This window comes from Halichoerus grypus, chromosome 3 (assembly GCF_964656455.1).
Source record: "Halichoerus grypus chromosome 3, mHalGry1.hap1.1, whole genome shotgun sequence".
NCBI classification, from domain to species: Eukaryota; Metazoa; Chordata; class Mammalia; order Carnivora; family Phocidae; genus Halichoerus; species Halichoerus grypus.
The window spans coordinates 44,004,969-44,025,139 of NC_135714.1; the positions used below are offsets into that span (position 1 = coordinate 44,004,969).

The 20,171-nt window shown below is 37.8% G+C and overlaps 1 protein-coding gene and 1 pseudogene across 2 annotated transcripts in view; one reads left to right on the forward strand and one right to left on the reverse strand.

Annotated features, from left to right (window-relative positions):
- Positions 1-20,171, forward strand: part of CEP135 (centrosomal protein 135) — a 75,216-nt gene that overhangs the window by 26,912 nt on the left and 28,133 nt on the right. For both annotated transcript variants that reach the window (XM_036120761.2, XM_078068680.1), the window contains exons 12-15: positions 4,630-4,782; positions 5,692-5,844; positions 9,802-9,879; positions 17,203-17,354. In XM_036120761.2, coding sequence (XP_035976654.2) covers positions 4,630-4,782; positions 5,692-5,844; positions 9,802-9,879; positions 17,203-17,354 — 536 coding nt within the window. The remainder of the gene's footprint in view (positions 1-4,629; positions 4,783-5,691; positions 5,845-9,801; positions 9,880-17,202; positions 17,355-20,171) is intronic.
- On the reverse strand, positions 17,801-18,757 carry LOC118553665 (large ribosomal subunit protein uL10 pseudogene; annotated as a pseudogene).

The window sequence follows — 20,171 nt, forward strand, 5'->3', positions numbered from 1 at the left end:
GAAACTGGAACTAGTAATTCATGCTACTGGACGTTTCCTTTCTTTCTATCCTTTACTCTTGGTATCAGCTGCATTTTCTCTCAAAGCAGAGTGGCTTCATCCACATGGCAGATGACATGGCTTCTTGCTATTCCCAGCCTTGGACCAGTCAGAAAGGCTGGTCACATTGTGCACACCAGACATCTTCCATGTTAACCACTCGACAGGAGCAGGTAGAGCGTGGAAGTGCGTGCAGGGCAGGTCTTCCCATTTGTCTGCTACAACACATTTATAAGTTGGTAGTCTAAAGATGTATATTAGGTAAAGTTAACCATGTTTCTTGAGAGATTAAAATCATGTATCTCTATTTTAGGTCTTAATTATTTTCAGTGTTTTGAGTATCATTTGACTTCTTCATTCATGTTTTTCTTTTTTTTTTTTTTAAGCTTCGGAGCTATAGGAGTCCTGGAGGCTTATGATTCTAACATTATCTACACACTAGATAAAATTAGAGGAAGTTGGGACTAAAATTAAAACTCAAAACATTTAATTTCAAATGTTTAAAAATATCAAGTCACTGTGACATATACATGAAGATAATAGGTTAGAAAAAATTCAGACTTGGCTGAGTTTACTAGTTTCATCATTTTTTTTCCTGAAGATCCTGTGTCCATTGTCAGATGGTTTGGGGTTGTTTTCTGATTGGACTGTTTTTTAACTTCATTGACTAATGGCTGAATTTGATTTACAGGTGTTAATAAAAACACTACCCTATGTTATCTGTTATAAGCCGAATGAATTGGTGGGAAAATGCTGTATAAGTTAATTTATGTGTTACTGAGTTATTTTTTAAGTCCCATATATACTTAGGACTCAGAAAAAATGAATCACTGAATTGATCACCTTTATTGCATAGGAGAATCTTCCATAAAATGGTTGATTAGTTTAATCACGTATTTATTCAGTAAAACTGAGTAGACAAATATCTCAAAGCTTTTAACCTAAATATTTGATTTAACTCCTCAGTATGGATTTGCAGTTGAAAAACAAATGAGGTATTTTTGAGGTACTGGTAAAATTAGAAGAGACTTTTATCCCTTTTCAACTTATGTATTTTCTTAAAATGTTCTAATGTTACCTGACACAGATCAAGAACTCCTTTTCTAAAGTTTAGAAAGGTAGGGTGTTCAGAGCATTTTAGAGTTCCAGTAATAAGTTGCAGGAATGGCAGGGAATAGTACGTGTGTACGTGAGTGAAATGGGTGCATCTGCACCTAAACTTGGGTATTTTAAGCATGTTTAGAAACTACATAGCAGGGCGACTGGGTGGCTCAGTTGGTTAAGCGACTGCCTTCGGCTCAGGTCATGATCCTGGAGTCCCGGGATCGAGTCCCACATCGGGCTCCCTGCTCAGCAGGGAGTCTGCTTCTCCCTCTGACCCTCCTCCCTCTCATGCTCTCTGTCTCTCATTGTCTCTCTCACAAATAAATAAAATCTTAAAAAAAAAAAAAAAAAAATTAAAAAAAAAAAAGAGGACTATATACTTTAAAAAAAAAAAAAAAAAAGAAACTACATAGCAAACAACAAAGTCCTCTAAAGCTGGATTTGGTACACATGAGTTTTCAAATCCTGCTTTATGGCAAACTGCTAGGCACAGTTTCCTTAGGATTGCAGTACTCAGAAAAAAATATTGGTATTTTTAATATCAATGATCTTTGTCAAAGATACACCCATTGATACTCTATTGTGTGTGTAGCGTGAGCACTGCCTCCTTCTCCTTGTGCTTATACTCACTATGGTTCCAATCATGAGTTTCAAGTATAGTAGAGTTGAAAGGGCTTTGGAGTTAGAGACACAAACTGCCTTTATGACCTTGGACAGGTTACCTCACTTCATGAAACCCGTTTCCAAAGGTTACATGAGATAATAAGGGCCCAGCATTACACCTCGTTCCTAGTAAATATTTCATGCCCTTATTATTTGCTGGTTCAAAACACATCAGGTCTAGGTACAAAGTTAAATTCAGTTCAACAGGTACATATTAAGTGCCCACTCTGAATGAGGCACTGGATGTGAGATAAAGAAGACATAGTTTCTGTGCTTGTAGCCTTTAATATTGTGCATGTATGTGCATGAGCTTGTGTGTGTGTGTGTCAGGAACAATGGAATGGTAAAAGGGAATTATTAACAATTACATATGAACACAAATATATCTGTATATTTATGTCTATATAGGATATATTTAGAAAAGAGCTACAGTTCCTGCTTAAGAAGGCCAGTCAGTAATGTTGGAGAATTCGTTCATTTTAGGTACCATGCTAGGCACTGAAGGTGTGGTCAGACCGGATACCTACTGTGTCTCTCATTGAGCTTACATTTTAGTGGTAAAGACGTATATTAAACACCTAATCATGTTAATAACTTTATAAGCTCGTTTATAGTAGGTGTTAGTGAAAAAAGGATACAAGGTTTCAGAATGCTCTTAAGAATACAAAGAGGGAGATCTAAATTAGACTGAAGAGTCAGAAACTCCTGAGAGAAAGTGACATTTAAGCTGAGACCTAGACAGTAATGAAAATAGACTGTCAAATCTTTTTTGTTTTTGTTTTTTTTTAGATTTTTTATTTATTTATTTGACACAGAGAGAGAGAGACAGTGAGAGAGGGAACACAGGCAGGGGGAGTGGGAGAGGGAGAAGCAGGCTTCCTGTGGAGCTGGGAGCCCGATGCGGGGCTCGATCCCAGGACCCTGGGATCATGACCTGAGCCGAAGGCAGACGCTTAACCGACTGAGCCACCCAGGTGCCCCTCTTTTTTGTTTTTTAATGTCCCAACTTTATTTATAACCAGACCCCCGGCTCTCACCCCATCCCAGGTCCTCAGCTTAGCTCTGGGGGAGAAGCTGGATGAGCAGTGACACTTCTGCCAAGCCTTGAGCCCAGGAGCCCCTCTGGGCTTTTGCCCTAGCCCGCTGAATTTTGTCAGCCATGGGCAAACTCTGTGATTCCAGGGCAGTGGGATAGTACAAGGCTCAGCTCTGCTTTGTTCCAGTGCTCAGTGACCACATCTGCACTACTGTCAAATCTTTATTCACTGAGTACTCCTTTTCTAAAATCTATGCAGACCATCTCCTTTTTGTAAGATATTTTTATGTAGATATAATTAGGTTACAGATTTTCTTTTATAGCTATCTAAGCCTTAAGTCCTCAAACCCTAATCTGCTTTTTTTTTTTTTTTAAGATTGTATTCATTTATTTGACAGAGAAAGACACAGCGAGAGAGGGAACACAAGCAGGGGGAGTGGGAAAGGGAGAAGCAGGCTTCCTGTGGAGCAGGGAGCCCGATGCGGGGCTTGATCCCAGGACCCTGGGATCATGACCTGAGCTGAAGACAGACACTTAACGACTGAGCCACCCAGGCACCCCCCTAATCTGCTTTTGTCCTATAAAATATCTTACCCTTTAAGGTGTCCTGATAACTGACCTCATCCATTATGCTTTGGTTTTGCTTGTTTACCAAGATGATAACTTACTTCCAAGTGGCAGGTTAAATTTACCTCACAGATACCAAGTCTACATTAGACATGGTTATGTGCACAGTAGATAATGAATAACATATATCAGGATGCTTAACATATATCAGATTATCTCTTCCTGGGGCTTCTGCATTTAGTACTTTAATATTAAGGTACCTTACATCCCCTCGGGGTTGTGAGATCAAGCCCTGCGTCAAGCTTGTGCTGGGCGTAGAACCTGCTTAAGATTCTCCCTCTCCCCTGATCGCTCGCTTACTTGCTCGCGCTCTAAAAAAAAAAGACCTAGATCCCAAGTCTACATTTATCACCTTTATTTTCCACATAGTTGTGAAGATAGTGGATCTGTTGAATCGGACTAAAATAATAAGCATCATCCTGTTTTAGAAATGTTGGAAGTATTTGCTTATTTGGTGAACATCCTTAATGTATACTGCCTGGTAGAAGTGTTTATATTTCTCTCATTGCAAAAATAGACTTCACATAGGTTGGGGCTGGGATGGTTGCGGAGGTTGGTGTGGCTGGGAAATTGATCTTAGATTCAATCAGAAAACACTGAAGAATGTGCTAGGCTATAATAGTTACTTATACTGGGTGAGCAGGCACACACATATCCTCCTAGTCTCTTCCCTGGAGAGGGTTGTAAACTAGTGGTTGCCAACAATTAGCATGCGTGAGAATCACCTGGACGGCTTGATAGACCGTGGTTACTGGCCCTATGCCCACAGTTTCTGATTTAGTATGTCTGGGGTGGGCCCACCAACTTGCATGTGTAACAAGTTCCTACATGTTGCTGATGCTTCTGCTCTGGGGATTACACTTTAGTTACTGCCATTATAACTCCAGGAGAATGACAGTTGAAGTGTTTGACAGGATCTGATCAAGTGGTATTATTGGCAGTGGGGGGTGGGGGTGGGGGGGTCCTTTCGGGCATTTGAAGGCTGGGAAGTTTGCCCCAGTACTGCCTGCACTCTATCATCTGCTGCTCTCGTTATGGATAAAAAAATTGTGTTCCTTTTGTCTGTTAACATTATTCAGTCACTGTCATTACCAACATCCTGTGACAACCATATGGTGATAATTATAACAATGATAACTTGTTTTTAAATTATGTTTCAGGGTGATTACAACTCAGAAATTCATCTGATCACAAGAGAAAGAGATGAACTTCAGCGTATGCTGGAAAGATTTGAAAAACATATGGAGGACATACAGTCCAATGTTAAATTATTGACAGCAGAAAGAGATAAACTAAGTGTCTTATATAATGAAGTAAGAAATTGATTAAGCCAACATTATATAGAACAAGTTAAATATAAGGGAACCAGTATAAATCTTTTAAATTACTGTAATATATGGACCTTGTTATATTCCTTCATAATTAGAGTTATCTAAGTATGGTAGTAGTTTCTGTTATTGTCCTGTTCCCAAAGCAGAGATTTCTATAATTTTTTCCATATTTATTCTTCTTCTCTTCCAGTTTATCTCTGTGTTAAGTCTGTTAGAAATAATCTCCTACTTCTAAAGCTACCTGAAACAGGTCTTAGCCTGACTCTGAGCCCAGTTTATCCTTGGGATTCAGACATGTTAGGAGTCTATCAAACAGTGGGTAGCACCCACGATTTGGAGATACTGGATATTAAGGACTTAGCCTGTAATTTGAGAATTGATACAGCTTGGCCCAGTTTCAAAGCCTCAGTTGTCAGAGAGCAAGGTGAATATAAACACAGCAAAGTGTCTAAATTTGTTCCATACCAATTTCCCATGAGGTTCTAATGCTACTTTGAGAGAGGGAGAAGGACATGTAAGTTAAAAGGTCAAGTTGAAAAAGCTGTTCTTACTTTTGGAGATTTTTCTTGGAATCTGCATTTGCAAATTGATTCATTTCTGGGCTTTCCCCACTATTGACTTGGATTTCAGCTTTCTTGAGTCTGCTTAGTTAATTACTCATTGCCCATCTGCTGTCTGGTTTCCAAAATTTTGTAGCTGGCGTTTCCCCTCAATCTCCTTGTCTTCTGGGATTTTGTTGTTGTTTTAATCCTTTTACTCATTTTGTTGGGATTTGGGAAGAGAGCAAAGGTAGTATGTGTTTAGTTTGCCTTTTTTTTTTTTTTTTTTTTTTTTTTTTACCTTTGGAGCATATCCAAAGTGTTTTTTATTTATATCTTTTAATTCTTTAAGGCTCAGGAACAGTTATGTGCACTAAGACAAGAGTCTACCAAAACCACAGTCTCCCATAATATTGTGAGTCTTATGGAAAAAGAAAAAGAACTTGCATTATCTGACTTAAGAAGGATTATGTCAGAAAAAGAAGCTTTAAAAGAAAAGTTAAAAGTAAGTAATAAGATTGACTTATTTTTGAAAGGTAATTTATAGGGAAAAGGGAGGCCTTTATGTTTTCCTGTGAAGTGACTATTTAGGATGTACAGCTAGATCAAGAGGTTGGCAAACAATGACACATGAACCAAATCTAGACCATTGTGTTTTTGTATGACCATGTGCTAAAAATGGTTTTTACATTTTAAGTCATTGAAAAAATAAAGAAAGGAGAGTATTTCATGACACATGAAAACTGTGAAATTCAAGTTGCATCTTCGGTCAGTGTTAATGGAATACCATGCTCATTTTGGACCATAGTTTTCTGTGTGGCTTCTGTCGTGCTGCAGTGGCAGAATTGAGTATTTGCAGCAGAAAGTGGCCCACAAATCCTAAAATCCTTATTATCTGGTTCTTTAGAGAAAATTACTGACCTCTGATCTCAATAGGAGGTTCCTTCGTCATGTGGAAGGACATTATCTTTTTTTTTAAATGTAAAACAACTTGACTGAGTTATTCACATAACATTCAGTTCACCCATTTATAGTGTACAGTTCAGTGCTTTTTAATATATTCATAGACCTGTTCAGCCTACCACCACAGTCAATTTTAGAGCATTTTCATTACCTCGAAAAGAAACCCTGAAACCCATTAGCAGCGGTTCTCCATTTCACCCTAGCCTCCTCAGGCCTAGGCAACCACGAAACTACTTTCTGTCTCTACAGATTTGCCTACTCTGAACATTTCATATAATTGAAACACTTAGTATGTAGTTTTTTATCTCTTGGCTTCTCTCACTTTGCATAATGTTTTCAAGTTCATCCATGTAGTATGTATCAATACTTTATTCCTTTTTATTGTAGAATAATATTCCATTCTATGGATAGATAGAAAACATTTTAATTTTCATTTATGTGGTTTTTACTTTTTGACTGTTTTGAAAAATGATGCTGTGAACATTCATGTACAACTTTTTGTTGATGTAGGTTTTCATTTATCTTGGGTATATACCTAGATTCATATGATAACCATAGCCATTTGAGCAACTGCCAGGCTGTTTTCCAAATCAGCTGTACCATATATATTCTCACCGGCAGTGTATAAGAGTTCTAGGTTCTCCACATCCTCACCAACACTTGTTATTATCTGTCTTCTTTGTTATCATCATGCTGGTGGGTATGAAGTAGTATCCACTGTGGTCTTGATTTGCATTTCCTTGATGGCTAATGACATCGGGCATCTATTCATGTGCTTATTTGGCCATTTGTGTATCTTCTTTGGAGAAATGTCTATTCAGATCCTTTGCCCATATTTACATTGGGTTATTGCCTCATTGTTACTGAACTGTAAGAGTATTTTATATATTCTTGATACAAGCTCCTTATCAGATACATGATTTACAAGGACTTGCCCCCATTCTGTGGGTTGCCTTTTCATTTTCTTAATGGAGTCCTTTAAAGCACAAGAGTTTTTAATTTTGATAAAGTCCAGTTTATGTATTTTTTTCTTTTGTCGCTTGTGCTTTTGGTGTGCTATTTAGTGGCAATATCTTATATTTTCTTTTATAATCTCCAAAAAAATGTGTGAATGTACATAAAGCACTTAATAGTGCTTGGAACATTATAAGAACTCAACGTTAGCTATTACTGTTACTATTATGGATTCATAGTTTGCTTCCAATAAGTATTATTGAATTAATGCTTAGAAATTAGCAGCTCAAGTTAGGAATAAGAATATTTAAGCATTATAAGGGTAGTCTTTATGTCATACATTTTCAGTTGAAATTTTACCCCAGCGGAATATTTTTAATTGGGATCTTTTGGAATACTGCCCTGCAGAATGTGCTTTCTTATAAAAATAAGTGTTAAAATTACCAAATGGAAAATTTCTGTGCAATATGGCAGCGTTTAGCACAAGCTACTGATTTATTCTTTTCCATATTTGTTGAAAGGACCAAGGACTGTAGAAACAGGATTTTAAAATGCAGTAGTACTGAAAGCTCAGAAAAAGTGAAATTCCTATTACCAGAATCTTTCTAGATTGTAGAAGGCAAGATTTATGAGTTTACAGTAGGTCTTTTACTTAAAAACTAAATTAATCATCTCAATCCTTAAGCCTCCTCTAGTAGTTTCCTGTTATTCAGCTATTTACCCTACCCAGTTGTCAAACCAGGCGTCATCACTGCTCCTCTCTCCTATAAAGCTCTTTTCTCTCAACTAATCACCAAGTCCTATGTGTGCTACCTCTTAAATAATATTTAACACTTATTAAGCTCTTTTCATGTGGGAGGCTCTGTTGTAAGTGCTTTTTACATGGGCTATCTCAGTAAATCTTCACAATTACCTTTTCAGATAGCTAATGCTTACAGATGTGGTCTCTGAGTTAGAGTTTAAATAATCTGCCCAAGATCACCTAACGGTGAAGTCAGATGGAGTCTGACTCCTGAGCTTATGTTAGTTTCTCTTGACTCTGTGTACTTTTTTCTGTTCCCCTGCTGCCATCCCATTCTGGCCATTATTCTCTCCCAACTGCATTAGTGTATCAGCAGCCTCTCAAATCTGTATTTTATACCAAAGGCAGAGTCTATCTTTCAGAGAGAGAAATCTGATCAGATTTAAAATCTATCAACTGGGGACGCTTGGGTAGCTTAGTCGGTTAAGCGTCTGCCTTCAGCTCAGGTCATGATCCCAGCGTCCTGGGATCGAGTCCCACATTGGGCTCCCTGCTCAGCGGGAAGCCTGCTTCTCCCTTTCCCTCTGCCTGCCGCTCCCCCTGCTTGTGCTCTCTCTGTCTCACACAAATAAATCTTTAAAAACATATAAAAATATGAACTGTTTTCAAAGACTTCAGTGATTGGCTTTTGCCTACTTCAAGGTCTAGCTTCTTTTCCCCAAACTCATCTCCCCCATTTCCCACATCTCATTTTCTCAACTCCAAGCATAATAGACTTTTTCTTACCCCCAATTTTCTGCATAGGCTATTGAAAAATCTTTCACCCCTTACAGTACTTTCACCTGGCTAATTCCTATACATCCTTTAGAGCCAGGTTAAACATCGTTTCCTCACACAAGCAATGAACCCAAGACTCTAGATTTCCTTCAGTATGTTGCCATAAAGTTCATTTTTTCTAGCAGAATATTCATGGTTTTATTATGGTATCTTGTTTAAGGTTTGTCTTTTCTACTAGGCTTTAGTAACTGTGATGTCAGAGGCTTTATCCATTTTACTCACTATGTTTTCCTAATACCTTGCTGGGTGCTTGATATGTAGTATGTACTCAATACTGGTTGAATGATCTAATAAAAAATGCATATAGCACAGTGACCCTTCCAACCAGATATATAATTCAAGTGTCCAGGTTTCTTAATTGATTTATTTTTAATGAATAACATGGATAGAAGTATGAATGCACTAGAAAAATTCTCAGGGAATACCAGCTTATATCATTTGTCCTACACTTAGCATCAGCAAGAGTTGGATAAGGTAACCTAACCAAAGAAATAGTGCTTGTGTTTACACTGTTGACCAGCCTATTCTTGAAATTCTCATCTCTTGCATGGCCCTGTAGTAGTCTTTCCTGTGTCTTTGTGACCTCATTTCTTCTTTGCCCTGTGCTCCTCTCACACTTCTCATGAGGGCATACTCCTGATCAGACTTAACCTGCTGCTTTTTCCTTTTATACTTGTACTAATGGATTGACCTGTATAAATCTTTAAAAACAAATCCATGCCATTCTGTGTCTTCTATTACAATCGCACATGGAAGTTGTATATAAAGGATAAGAAACTCTTGTCCCTTTTTTTTTTTCAACCAAAAGCATCATTATCATAAAATGTCTAATGATTTTCTTTCTAAAACATTTCCATGTTATTAAAAAGACAAATAGAATAATCCTGTAGACTTGTGTTGCTTACTTTGCTAATTTTGTTTTGTTATCTGCTGTGAATAAACATCTTCCATAAAATTCTTTTTCAGAATCTCCAGGAAATGAGTATTTTTGAAAAATCAAAATTAGAGAAAACTATTGAACATTTGACATGTATTAACCATCAGGTAATTTATCAAACTAGATTTGGGGTAAATTATGTTATATGAATTTCAATTATAGTTTCAATATGCTCTATGTTTTTAAAATTACAAAATAGTATGCTAGAGATGCTGGTTAGGAGTATATACTCTGAAGGCCGACTATGTGGGTTCATATCCTTCTCTGTCACCTATTACCTGTAGACAGGCTACTCAAACTTCCTATCCCTCGGTTTCTTTATTTGTAAAATGGAATGGTGGTAGTACTTCTAAAGTTTTTGTGACGATTAAACAAGTTAATACATGTCAAGAACTTAGAAGAGTTGCTGGCATGCTGTAGGCACTCAGTAGGTGTTAGTTATGATTATTGTTGTTTTGTTCTTGTTAAAAAATCATAATACAGACATAGTGGAAAAAATGAAATTCATTTTCATTCCTTATTGCTCTCTCTAGAGATAGAATTTTTTAATCAAATTGTTACGTGTTCTGAATCCTTTTTTTTTCTTGGTGTTTCATTTTGACTAGTTTCCTTTACTATGTCTTCACTGCTATTATTTACGTCTACATATACTATCATCTGTTTCTATCAACTTTGAGTCAGTTGATTTTTTTTTTTCCTCCTCCTCATGGGTTATATTTTCCTGATTCTCTGCATGCCTGGTAATTTTAGATGTCAGACATTGTGAGTTTTATCTTCTTGGTTGCTGGATGGCTTGTATCCCTATAAATACTCTTGAGGTTTGTTCTGGGATACAGTTAAGTCAGATGGAAGTAGCTTGAGCCCTTTCAGTTTTGCTTTTAAGCTTCATTAGGTGGGACCAGAGTAGCATTTAGTCCTGGACTAATTTTGTTTCATTACTGGGACAAAACTGTTTTGAGTATGCTATCTATTGCCCTATGAATTATGAGGTTTTCAAATGACTGATGGGAACAGGAGTTACTCCTGGCCTACATGAGCCCTGAGTATTATTCCCTTTAACTTTTTGATGGTTCTTTCTCTGGCCTTGGGTAACTTCCTCTGTGCTGAGCTCTGCTCAGCTGAACACTCAAGGGGCACCTTTTATAGATCTCTGGAGCTCTGTCTGTGTAGCTCTCCTCCAGTGTCTGCTCTGCAAACCCTAACTGCCTTGGCCTCCCTTGACTCTCAGTCGTCTTCTGAACTTAGGGGAACCACCAGGCTTCACCTGAGTTCCTTTCCCTGTGCCACAGCCTAGAAATTCTTGAAGCAGTAAGCTGGAGCAATCATAGGGCTCACCTCATTTATTTCTTGTCCGTCAGGGGTCACTGTCCATCACTACCTGATGCTCAGTGTCTTGAAAACCATTGTTTTATGTATCTTGTCCAATTTTTAATTATTTCAGGTAGAACGGTCCAGCTTGCCCAGAAGCTGAAAGTGAGAATTAATGAACTGAAAAATATAAAAAATATATCTAAAGTACTAGAAGTCATTGGAAAGAGACTAGGATATAGAAAATGTAAAATAAGTTAAAGCCTTAGAGAATAAAGTGAGAAAGTCTAACATATATTAGTCAAAATTCTAGGAGAATGTAATAGAATGTGTGAGAGAGGCAGTATTTGAAAAGATAATGACTGATAATTTTCTAGGTCTTATAAAAACACAGGAGTTCTCAGATTCAAAATGCACAATGAATGCTGGAAGTTTAACAGATCCCAAAGAAGAGAAAAAAAAAGAAAAATCCAAACCATTTACTAGAGATAAGCAATGTAAGATACTTATGTATGAATTTGCTGGATCTTAATAGAAAATATAATACAACCTTGGGGCACCTGGGTGGCTCAGTCGTTAAGCGTCTGCCTTCGGCTCAGGTCATGATTCCAGGTCCTGGGATTGAGCCCCGCATCGGGCTCCCTGCTCCGCGGGAAGCCTGCTTCTCCCTCTCCCACTCCCCCTGCTTGTGTTCCCTCTCTCGCTGTCTCTCTGTCAAATAAATAAATAAAATCTTTAAAAAAAAAAAAAAATAGAAAATATAATACAACCTTATTGAAAGACATTAAAGAAGACCTAAATAAGTGAAGAGATATATCAGGTTTATAAAAAAGGTGACAGACATGTTTATAAAAAGAATATAAATTCTCCCCAAATTGATCTGTAGAATTGATGTAGTTCCAGTTGAAATTCCAAGATGGTGTGTGTGTGTGTGTGTGTGTGTGTGTGTGTGTGTAAATTAACAATGGATTTTATTTATTTTATTGATTTATTTTTTTTAAGATTTTATATATTTATTTGACAGAGAGAGACAGCGAGAGAGGGAATACAAGCAGGGGGTGCGGGAGAGGGAGAAGCAGGCTTCCCGCTGAGCAGGGAGCCTGATGCGGGCTCTGGGATCCCAGGACCCTGGGATCATGACCTGAGCTGAAGGAGACTCTTAACGACTAAGCCACCCAGGTGCCCCTAACAATGGATTTAAATTTTACATGGAAACAGAGCTAAGAATCACAAAGAAATTTTAAAGAAGAACATGGTGTGGAACTTAGCCTACCAAGTATGAAAGCTTTAGAGTTAGTAATTAATATAGAGGGGTAGTTCACAAGGATTAAAGGAAAATGATAAAATCCAGTAGAGCGCAAACCCACAAAACCACAAATATATGGAAACTTGATCTATCAAGGACTCAGATCAATGGGAAAAGAAAGAATTATTCAATAATTATTTCTGGGAAAATTGGCTATTCATGTGTATGTATGTGTGTGTATATATATACACGCACACATATGTATATGTATATGTCTATATTAAGAAAAAATTGCATCCTACTTCAAATATACCATACCCAAAAATAGTTGCAACCTTGAATGTTCAAGAAATAGCTACAATTTTTTAAAGAAAATACAGGAGATGGGGCGCCTGGGTGGCTCAGTGGTTAAAGGTCCGCTCTTGATCTCAGCTCAAGTCTTGATCTCAGGTCGTGTGTTCACACCCCATATTGAGCTCCATGTCCAGCAGGAGAAAATCTTTGTGACCTTGGAGAAATAATAATAATAGCAATTCATATAGCATTTACTTTGTGTCAGGCACTTTCTCAACATTTTATATAATTTTAATTCTGATAACAATCATATGAAGTAAAGGCTAATATTATCCTTATTTCACACATAAAGAAACTGAGGGCGGGGGTGGGGGGGACAGTTTGCCTAGCATCACACAGCTAGCAAGTGTCTGTTGCCAGAATGTAAGCTCCTAAACACAATTGAAAGAAAACAGATAAATAGGACTATATTGACAAGAACTTCTTTGTTCATCAAATAGTCATAGGTTGAAAAAACAGGCCACTAACAGAGGATTTGCTATACATTTAACCTAAAAAAAAACTTACAGAAGATATGAATTGACACTTCATGGCAGAAGAAATTACAAATGGCTAATAAACATAAAAAGGTGTTCTACATCAATAATAGAGGAAATAAAAATTAAAACCATAGTAAAAACATTTCACATCCATCAGGGCATCAGAAATTAAAAAGTTAGGGGCTCCTGGCTGGCTCAGTCAGTAGAGCATGTGACTCTTGATCTCAGGGTTGTAGGTTCAACCCCATGTTGGGTGTACAGATTACTTTTAAAAAAATGTTTAAAAAAGAAATTAACAAGTTATAACACACAAATTTAGCAAATACATGTAGGGTCAGAGAATGCAAACTGGTACCTCCTTGGAGGATAATTTGGCATCGCCTAGCAAAGGCATATTCTGTGAGCCAGCAAATCCATTTCTAGGTAAGAACCCTGGTTGGAAGTCAGCAAACTGTGGCCCCCAGACCAAATCTGGCCTCTAGTTTGTCTTTGTAATAAAGTTTTTATTGGAACACAACCATGTTCATTTGTTACATATTGCCCATGGCTATTTTTATGTTACCACGGAGTGGTGGCAGCAGACCACAGGGCTCACAAAGCCTAAAATATTTAACTCCCTGGTAGAAAACAAGAAACAATCTTGATGTCAGTTATGAGGAAAATAGAGAAATAGTGGTAATAATTCATACAGTGAAGTATTACAGAGCAGTGAAAATGAGTGAGCAGTAGCTGCAAACATCAGTGTGCTTGAATCTTATAAATACAGTGTCAAAGAACATGCAATATGATTCTACTTGTGTAGAGTTCAAAAATATACAGACCTAAACTGTATATTATTTAGGGATTCATACGGATATGGTACACCAACAAAAAAGTAAGAAATGAGAAACACGAGACTCATGATGGTGGTTATTGTGGCAGGGTTTGGGGGATGTGATTGGTGATTGGAGACTGCTCACCAGTAGTTTCAAGGTTCAGGTAATAGGTAATATTTTTAAGCCAGGTAACTTTTGTTGTTGTTGTTCTTTATACTATACATATATTCTTGTTTGTACAAGGTATACCCAAGGAATTTTGGAAGATTTTTAATGCAAAAAACACCCAGTTTCATTTCCCACCTCTTTATCCCCGAAACTACTACCCACAATTCTAATTCCTCCCTGTTTCTAAATAATGTGCTTCTAACTGCTTAGTCTTACTTGTCTTACTTTATCGATTCAAGATTATTTGAGTATCTGTGATGTTAGATGATGACTTGGCACTCTTTCCTTTTTCTTCCTCCATTACTTCATAGTTTTATTGCATGTTATACTTACTTTAGTAGTAACTGTTTATATTATTATGACTTCTAGTGGCCCATGGGTCAGCCAAATGAGATAGTACTACTCTTGCCTTTTCTCTTACAGATCTTTTTCCTGGAATTAATAATTGCTTTTGTTTTGTTTCATTTTATTTTTTCTTTTCTGTTTTCATTAAACCCGTTGCTGATTTTTGTCAAGAACTCCAATATCTCTACCACATGCTCAAACCTATCAGTTCTTTTGTTTCCCACTGAAGACTTCCCTTCTTGAGCTTTCCATCATCTTGCTCCATTGTGGACTATGGAGAATTTCCTCTTAAGAATTTCTCTGTGCCTCTCTCCTGTATTGAATCTCGTGTTTTCTTTCCTTCATTCTGGTATAGCACCTTCTCCAATGGTTTCCTGGAAAAAAGTACATGGGAGGAGATTTTTTTGGTACACTACGTGTCTGAAAATGACTTTATTCAGATTTCATAATTGATTTATGATTTGGCTTGGTATATGGGAATCTAGATTAGTAAATTATTTTCCCTAAAAATTTTGAATACTGTCTTCCATTGTCTCTTAACTTTCTTTGAGAAGTCTGATGCTATTCTATATCCTAGTCCTTTGTACATGTTTTTATTTCTGAAAACTTTTAGAATTTCCTCCTTCTTATTCTCAATTTCTTGGGTAATTTACTGTACTATTCTATTTTCTCTCTCTGGAACTCTTTTTTTTTTTCTTTTTTTTTTTTTTAAGTAAGCTCTACACTCAGCATGGGGCTTGAATTCATGACCCCGAGATCAAGAGTCACATGCTCTACCTACTGAGCCAGCCAGGCACCCTTCTGGATCTTTTAGTTGGTTTTGGACCTCCTAAAGAGATCTGAGGTTCTTATCCTTTCTCCCTTATTTTCTCTTTGACTTTTTGTTCTTTCTGGGAGATTTCCTTAGCTTTATCTTCTAACTCTTCTATTGATTTAGTTTAAAATTTAGTTATATTTTTGGTTTCCAGGAGAATTTTCTAGAAAGAGATAGCTCTCTCGGGTGTGATGCTCCCAGTATAGATTTTCAGCCAGTCTCCTTGTTCTGTTCTTGACTCCAGCCCACCACCTGGTGCCTTCATGTGTTGAGTTTCTTCAAGGCAGATCAGCTAGTTGCTAACTGTGGTCACTTTAGATCAATGTTCCTCAGCTGGGGTCAGTTTTGCCTCCTAGGAGGTATTTGGCGATACCTGGAGAATGCGGTTGACACTAGAGGAAAAAGTGCTTTTCATACCTAGAAATTCTACTAGAGGGTCTTGCCTACTCAAGAGACTGGAATGCTGCTAAACATCCTACAGTGCACAATGCACAGGTCAGCCCCCCACAGCAAAGGATTATCTGGTCCCAAATATCAGTAGTTCCTAGGTTCAGAAGCTTTGCTTTAGATTGTATCCTTCCACTCTGCATCACTATTCTATCTACTCTTTGTCTTCCACAAGTTACTGACATCACTTACCCACTGTTGTTTTCTTTCTTGTTCTCTATGTCCTTATGAGTGTGTAACTTTCTATTCCTTTACTGTCATTTCAAGAGGGAGGGAAGATCAAATGTGTATAGTCAGTCTACAGTTTTAACTGGAAGACTTCTATTTAACACAAATATTTCTTTTTTTTTTTTTAAGGATTTATTTATTTATTTATTTGACAGAGAGAGAGACACAGCGAGAGAGGGAGCACAAGCAGAGGGGGTGGAAGAGGGAGAAGGAGGCCTCCTGCCGAGCAGGGAGCCCGATGTGGGGCATGATCCCAGGACTCTGGGATCATGACCTGAGCCGAAGGCAGGCACTTAACGACTGAGCCACCCAGGCGCCCCACAAATATTTCTTGATTTTGAGTTGTACATACAGATCATTATTCCATTTAGATTTTATTTTTGTATATAAAATAAAATAGAAATCTGGTTTTTTTCTTCAATGAGTGGCTGTCCCAACTCTGTTTTTAAAGAGCTTTTTCTTTTCCCACATCCCTTAAAATTCCACCTTTTCTGAATTTACATCTGTGTACTTGTATTTGCTCATTCATGTGAAATCCACACTGTTTAATAGTAGCTTGTAATTTATTCTGATATTTCATAAATCCCCCACAATTTTTCCTGTTTTCTTAACTTTTTTTCCTAAATGAACTTTAGAATGAATTCTGAGCCACCTTCCTTATTTAAAAAAGGTTCTGTTAGGATTCTTACTGAAATTTCATTGAATTTACAATTATTTCAGGAACTTTTAATACATTTCCAATATTGTGTTTCCATTCAGAAACGTGTTATGTCTTTACATTAAATCAGGTTGTGTTTTATGTCTTTCAGGAAAATTTTTGTTTCTTCATCTAAATCTTACCCATTTTTTGTTTGGGTTACAGTATTTTCTGCTCTGATTTTTCTTTTAGTCCTATGTACTTACTGTTTTTTAGAAATTCTTCACAATGTTTGCTCTGTTGACTAATTGTTTCCCTTCCTTTTTTCACTGCTGTTGTGGATATATTCTTTTCTTCCTTTCTTGTTTTTTTTTATTTTGTATCCTTTATTTTCATTTCACTGATATTGATAAGGAGGAATAAATGTGTATGCCCATTCTGACATCTAGAACCTAAACTGTACACATGACTTTTAAAGTATTGTTAAATAAATATAATTTATTTCTTTAGTTTTTCTCTAGAAATATTAAAGAGTGCTGAAGGAAGACAAAACTGAGACATCTATTAATTTTTTTAATTTAAATTATAGCTTGAAGATGAAAAATGTGATTTAAAGTCTAAAGTGTTAATAATGAAAGAAACAGTAGAGTCATTAGAGAATAAAGCAAAACTCCAAGCTCAAAAACTTAGCCATGTGGCTGGTGACTCATCTCATCGGAAGACAGAGATGAACTCGCTTAGGTAAGTTTATTGAAAGTTTTGTTATTTCACTTCTGGGAACAAATTAGTTGCTATGTAAGGTTCTTAGTGATGGCATTTTGGATTAGGCCTTTAAGCAGTGAGAGTTGGCCTTGCAGCAGAATCACCTGTGGAGATTTTGAAAAGTATGAATTTAAGGGCAGGTCTCTGGAGGTTCTTATTCACTGAGCAAACCTGGGTAGGTGTTGAGTATCTATATTTTTAAAGACTCTCACAGATATGATTGCAGACAAGTTTTTATACCTACTTCCTTCAGAAATTCCCCTTAGATACTTAGGATTATTTGTACTCCCTACTGTAGGATTGCTGAAAATTACAGAATTCTTTGCTTGTCATTGTCCTTTCTCTTTTTTTTTTTTTTAAGAGAAGTAAGCCTTTATTTCCTTGTTTCACAAATAAACTTGGCTGAATTGGTTGCTTTTTGGTGATTAGTCAAAGAGACCAAATCCCATATCCTCGTCCAACTCCTCCAACTCCTCCTTTGCTTCAACCTTGCCTGGGGCCGTGGTGGCAACAGGTGCAGAAGTGGGGCAGCAGCCACAAACGCAGATGGATCAGCCAAGAAGGCCTTGACCTTTTCAGCAAGTGGGAAGGTGTAATCAGTCTCCGCAGACAAAGCCAGGACCCCTTGTATCCACTGATGATAGAATGGGGCACTGATGCAACAGTCGGGTAACCTATCTGCAGACATATGCTGGCAACACTGCGGACACCCTCCAGGAAGCAAGAATGCAGAGTCTGCTCTGTGATGTCAAGCACTTCAGGGTTGTAGATGCTGCCATTGTCAAACACCTGCTGGATGATCAGCCCAAAGGAGAAGGGGGAGATGTTCAGCATGTTCAGCAGTGTGGCTTCGCTGGCTCCCACTTTGTCTCTGGTCTTAATCAGCTGCACATCACTCAAGATTTCAGTGGTGCCTCTGGAGATTTTAGTGGTGATGCCTAAAGCCTGGAAGAAGGAGGTCTTCTCGGGCCCCAGACCAGCGTTCTGGGCTGGCACAGTGACTTCATAGGGGGCTATGGCACCAGCACGGGCGGCAGCTGGCACCTTATTGGCCAGCAGCATGTCCCTGATCTCAGTGAGGTCCTCCTTGGTGAACACAAAGCCCACATTCCCCCGGATATGAGGCAACAGTTTCTCCAGAGCTGGGTTGTTCTCCAGATGCCCTCGGATGGCCTTGCACATCATGGTGTTCTTGCCCATCAGCACGACAGCCTTCCCATGGAGGGACATGCAGATCTGCTGTATCTGCTATGAACCCACATTGTCTGCTCCCACAATGAAGCATATTGGATAATCATCCAAAAGTTGGATGATCTTAAGGAAGTAGTTGGACTTCCAGGTCGCCCTGTCTTCCCTGGGCATCACAGCGGTGCGTCAGGGATTGCCACAATGTCACTCTCACGAGGACGCCTGGAGAGTAGAGGGCTGTCCTTTCTCTTTTAAAAAATGTAAAATCAGAATATGCATATACAGAGTCTAAAAAGCTGAGGTGTCTGAAAGGTAAAACAGTCAGTATGGAAAAATAGGCTGTATCTATAGGTTAGAGTCAGGTTATGAAGAATATGGTATGATAACCAAGAGTGTCTGGATTTTACCTTATAAATATGGAGAACAAGTTTTTAACCAAAGAGGTAATGTTATTAACATGCCTTTTAGGATGAACTCTGGCAGAAATTGGGAAGATGGATTTGGAGTCTTAAGAGACTGATGGCAAACGATGGAGACCATGTGTCTGGACTAGAAACAGTGACAATGAACTTGAACAGAGGCTAGATTTAGGAAACATTTCTTCATAAAATCGAAAGGATTGGATGATTTATATGAGAATGAAAGAAAGATACAGAATGCAGAAAGTGTTTGCCTTAGGAGACGGGGTTGTTGGTTAGCCATTAGTAAATTTAAAATACAGAACATTGAAGGAAACAAAAATTCAACAGTTTTTCTCTGGACTGCGTAGCTGCAATAAGTAAAAAGACTTATGATCAGAAGAAGGAGATCACTGAAGAATCAGAAGAGAGATCCCTCTCTAAATTACATTTGCAGTAAAGATCAGGAAAAGATTTTCAGATGCCAACATGACCTTGCATATGTGAAACTAAATCAGTCATGAAATAATAACAACTTGAGATCAGAAAGGATTGTAGTAGTGATGATTAGAAAGAAGATTGGAAAAAAAATAGAAAGATTGACAGGGGCACCTGGGTGGCTCAGTCAGCTAAGCATCTGCCTTCAGCTCAGGTCATGATCCATGGCTCTGAGGACTGAGTCCTGCATGGGCTCCCTGTTGAACAGGGAGCCCGCTTCTCCCTCTCCCTCTGCCCCTCTCCCTTGTTCGTGCCCTCTTGTGCTTGCGTGCACGGAAGTGCTTTCTCTCTCTCTCTCTCAAATAGATAGAATCTTTAAAAAAAAGAAGAAGATTGATGAATTAGAACTGAAAGTGTAAGTGAACAGTAGAATGGATATTTCTGAAAACTGAGTTAGTGAAATAGAAAAACAAACTCAAGAAATTCATCTAGAATTCAGAACCAGGAAGAATAAAAAGAAATGATGAGAGAAAAGACACAGATCTAATATACAAATACTGAGAATTGCAAAATATATAGGAAAATAAACAGTAGGATTGAAAATCCGAGGAATAATTAGGAAAAAAAAGGCCTGAATTTGTTCATAAGGGGGTCTGTGATTATCAAACAAATTTAATGAAATAAGATCAAGAGCTCGTTGTGTCTGATTAATTAAGGGATACTATTTTAGGGACTCATATAGAGTATCTCTAATTTTTGCCCTTTTGCTGCT